This window comes from Rhea americana, unplaced genomic scaffold (assembly GCF_003343005.1).
Source record: "Rhea americana isolate MKP2758 unplaced genomic scaffold, rheAme1 scaffold_256, whole genome shotgun sequence".
Classification (NCBI taxonomy): domain Eukaryota; kingdom Metazoa; phylum Chordata; class Aves; order Rheiformes; family Rheidae; genus Rhea; species Rhea americana.
The window spans coordinates 549389-553905 of record NW_028186375.1 but is presented as its reverse complement, the minus strand read 5'-3'; the positions used below and the strand labels follow the sequence as shown (position 1 = coordinate 553905).

At 49.7% G+C, this 4517-nt stretch overlaps 1 protein-coding gene across 1 annotated transcript in view; it reads left to right on the top strand.

The window, feature by feature from the left end:
• The first annotated feature begins 562 nt into the window (after window positions 1–562).
• Window positions 563–4517, top strand: part of CEP68 (centrosomal protein 68) — a 10717-nt gene continuing 6762 nt past the window's right edge. The window contains exon 1 of the mRNA XM_085307261.1: window positions 563–586. Within this exon, the coding sequence (XP_085163387.1) occupies window positions 584–586 (3 nt within the window). The 5' untranslated portion in view covers window positions 563–583. The remainder of the gene's footprint in view (window positions 587–4517) is intronic.

Sequence of the window (4517 nt, the reverse complement as noted above, 5' to 3'; positions counted from 1 at the left end):
TTGTAAAGCTGCTGCGGGCCTGTCGCGGGGGACGGAAACGCTGGTGCCGGCTTTGTGGCCTTGGCCGAAGTGTGTGAGCCAAGCGATACCCGCTGGAGGCGGGATGTGCCCTGCTGGGGCAGGGCTCTGGTTTCCACCRTGATTTTGTGCTAGTTCTTTGGCAGGCAGTTTCCGTTTTACAGAAAAAAGGCTATTCAAGGATCGCTTTCCCGAGGATCCCCTTACTCCCTTTGCGCCAGCTCCTGTTGCAGCGAATGAAACTTTCATTGTTCTCGTTCATCTTATTTAAGAAAAGGCCAAAGTTGTGGTTTCTGTGCAGCTCCGTCACCGGTCGGGCAGCTGGGCGCTCGGGTGTGGATGCAAGTTTGGGGCGATTCTCTGTATTTTTAACGCTGACAGAAAGTCCTCGGTGCGGCTGAAGCCGCAGTAGCGTGTCCGTCTCGGGAGCTGCGTCCAGGTTGCTGTTGTTAGTCCTGCCCGAGGCTTCAAGCTTGCTTCTTCCCATCTTGAGGTTTAGTCTTGATGTCTCATTGGCAAAGAAGACAGCTGGACTTCTGAATTTTGGCATTATTTATACYGGAAAATGGTGAGAAAGCCTTATTTTCTAGATGCCGTTTGGAATTGCACCTAGTTGCATTAATAGAAGGAAGAGGAATAATGGGAAGATTTAGGGAAACTGCCTTTCAGCCTCTTCTTGGGTACGATGTATTGGCCGAGGCGGTGGTGCGCGCGAGCTCCCCGTGCAGTCTGCACCCTGGGGGGGTCAGATGTCCACCTCCCTTGAAGCGAACGGAAGTTCTGAACAGAAACTAAGTTAGAGACTCTTGAAAACGTACCAAAAAGCTGCAATGTCCCTTTCCCCTTGAATGCCCTCAGGGCTTCTGGAATAAGTGGATGTGACTTGCATTTGTGCATAGCTTTCCTGGTCTCTTTTTAGCTTCTGTTTTAACTTCTTAAGTCTGCATGAAGCCGTCCTCCTGAGTCAGATAGTCCGTACAGAAACTGAAATGAAAAGCGGGAAGACAAGTCGGTGTTGCAGGGATTGGCTTTTGGAAAGTGGGAGCATCCGCCCTTTCCGCTCTTGGAAAATGGGAGCTGACAGCGACGTGGGACCACGCGGGACTTCACGCTGTGCTCGTAGGGCAGCGCGCGTTCTCAAGGCGCACAGCAGCGCCTTCGTGCTTCCGCGTGCAGCTGCAAAAATAGCAGGCAAGTTGTGGCCCGTGGATTTTTTTTTTATGTCGCTTAACACGCGCCTTTCAGATCTAAGGGTGAGTTTACATGTATATTTTTATCTGTTTTGATCGAGCTGAATGACATGTGACTCAAGCCACTAAATCTGGTGGAAAYAGCAGTGTTCAACATCACTTTGACTTTAGTGCAGAATCTTTTGAAAATAAAGAGGTACCAAAGCCGATCGTTAATCGGCACACATTAAATTTAATATTAATAATTTAAWTGTTAAGCTTTTCTTCTCTTTTTTCTTTCTTTTTTTTTTTTTGAATAACAGACTACCCAACAACAAAACTGATTGTAAAGGTGTTTGTGCCCTACACTGTGCGCTGCCAGAGCCCTCCCCTCTGTTAAGATTTGTACCGACTGGCTCGTTCTTGAATTTACTGTAACCGTGGCTTGCTGCTCGTGCGCTGTCGGGCAGGGTATAAACGTAGCCTCAAGTGCGTGGCAGGGTCTGAGCGAGCGGATCGTGTGCTTGCATGACCGGCCTGGCGTGCTATAAATACGTACTAACGACGGGAGCGGATCGCGTAGAAAACGAGGCGGGTTTTTTTTTTTTTTTTAAGGGGATGAAGTCAGAGGCTGAGCTGGGCTCCGCTCCGCGGCGGGCCCCAGCCCTTGCCCCGGGAGGGCTCGGCGGAGCTGGGAAGGGTCGTGGCGCCTCGGAGGGCGCCGCGGGCGTTCGCTCTCTGCCGAAACGCGCCGAAACAAATATATCTCCGAGGATTTTCTGAGCGTTTAATCACCTGTAAGTTGGATTTAACCTTTTGGCACTTGATTTGCTAATACCTATTTGCCTGTCTGTTTAGACAAAACACAGAAATTAATTCTAAAAGCGGAGTGAGTGAATGGGAATCAGTTAAGATTAATAGAATAATAATAATAATAATAATAATAAATATTTAAATATTTATTTATTTATTATTTAAATATAATAATAATAATAATCAACAGATCAAGAATTAGTAGATTAAGATAAAAGAATAACAGTGTTACCTCTTGTGATTTAGGAGACTACTGTAGTTAAAACCYGAACAATAAATATTTGAAGGAACTGCACGCGTGCTATGCTGGCTCCGTAAAATATACATGGACTCCTGGAGTATTTTGGGGTACTGTTTCTGTTAATGTCAGAAATCCATCTTCTGCTAAGCAAGATTTTATATATATATAAACTTCTTACAATGTATTGTTGTACAACRTGTAATTTAGCAGAGGTAGGTTTATTAATTAACCTTCCTGCAGCTACCGCACCTTTCCGTTTGGATATGAATTTTTTTTTTTTTTTTTTTGGAAAAAGAGTGTAATACTACTGCATTAGCAGTACGCAGTATTACCCRGTAGTACTGCGTACAGGACGTGCACAGATCCGCTTTTGAGAGCGAGGAGCAGGGCTGGGCGAGGCGCAGCCGGAGGCGGCTCTGCCGCTGCCCCGGCAGCCGTGCGGATCCTCCTTTCCTTTTTTCCGACCCGAAGCCTGGCAGGGGACACGAGCCCTTTAGGTCGCTGGCATCTCAGCTGTGCTGCTGCTATTGCTTTTTGTTACTGGCTTTTGTCGCGGTTCCTCCTTTTCTCTCCCCCCTCCCTTCTTTTAGTTGAATTTGCTGTTGATCTTCCCCCTTGGCTGGCTTCTCTTTTCCATCACCGGTGCAGCTCCACCTGGGTCGGTACCGGTGAAAACACCCCGCTGCGGCCGTGCCAGATGTGTGCCTGCAGCTGGCCACGGCGCGGCTCCCGGCGGCGCCCGTTCGGCCGCCCGCGCCCGAAGCCCGCTAGCTCGTTTTTAGCATCTCTTTGGATTTCTTTGGCTTTTTGTTTGGATTCCTTTATATATATATATATATATGTATATATACACGTATATATATTTGTAGTTCCTCGCTGGAGTCCAGGCTGGAGCATCCCCTTGCGGTGCCGGAGCCGCCAGCCGGGGCTTTGCCTGAGCGCCGGCAGCACCTGCCGAAGCAAACGAATAACCGATCTGACCGCGTGCCCTGGGTGCGCGCCGGGGTCCCGGCGTGCCCTGGGTGTGTGCCGGGGTCCCGGCGTGCCCGCCGCCGCCGGAGATACCCCGGCAGCGTGACGGGCCGCCTGAAATCGTTTGGCCTTGCTTATCGCTTTCGCTACCGACGGAGGCAGGAGGCTCCCTGCTTGGACTGCCGAGAAGGGGGGAGGTTGCGCGCGTCGCGCCCACCTTGCGCCCAGTCAAGGGTTTAAACCCTTTGGGTGCTTCGGGTGTCGCAGTTCGCGTTGGCGTCAAAAATGTTTGAGCTTTTTCACGGCTCTTTTACATTCGCTGTGTATCAAGGTGAGAAGAAAGCGAGCAGCGTTTCAGGCTTCGGGATTCATGGAAATCCTGAAGCAGCCTCAAAAATTGCCAAAACTGGCCTGGAAGGATTGTGTTATTTTTAAGATTTTTTTTCTTCTTCTAGGGTGTTTGTGCCATTAGGGGTCTTTCTTAGTGAAGGCTGAGCATCTGGGGCACGTGTACCTATGGGGCTCCGGCTTCAAGAAAAACACTTAATATTAGAAGTTTTGTTGGGAAGTGTAGTGGGCCTGAGCGTGCAGCCCGCTCCACAGCGCGCTGCCAGGTGAGCGAGCGGCCGGGCCGCTAATTGCGTTTCGTAAACAGTTGGGCATTGAGCACTTGGGCAAAGCTAAGCCCGAAGACTTCYGTTTTTATAGCCTCCTCCCTCCTTTTTTTTAATTTAATTTTTGGTATCCTCACTTCTATGAGGTCTCTGTTTTCAGTGTTGCGCGTTTTTCTAAAAAAAAAGAAAAAAAAGAAAAAAAAATCCTCCCAGATGTTCTGCAGGGCTCGGCCGCATTAACGTGTGCTTTACTTTTTAGTTAACGATGTCTTGTTTGGGCCTGGTGGCCTAACTTGTCCGCTTGCTTGTCAGAGCGGATAGCTCAGGAGACGGCTGTGCCCTACCAGCCCGGTGCAAAACACTGGTTTGTGCTCAGGGCAGCAGAAGCTTTAACTGTATCTTTGTATCTTTGCTGCAGAAACGGGCAAATGCTGGTGGGACGTGAAGGCCGGTTTGTCCTTTCCTGCGCTTTGACCYGCAAAGATGCGCTCTTAGGATTTTTGGGTTCGCCTCCAGACGTATTTAAGTTCCCAGCCTTTAAACGTGTCCAGTTTCGTAGCGGGTGCGCCAAGGAGGGGAGGCGGAGGAGCGGACGGAGTCGCCACTTGTCTTCTGTATTTCAGAGCGCCCCAGGCTCGGCGGCGTCTTTCGGAGGACGCGCTGCGTTAATGGCCTTGGACGCCGAAAAAT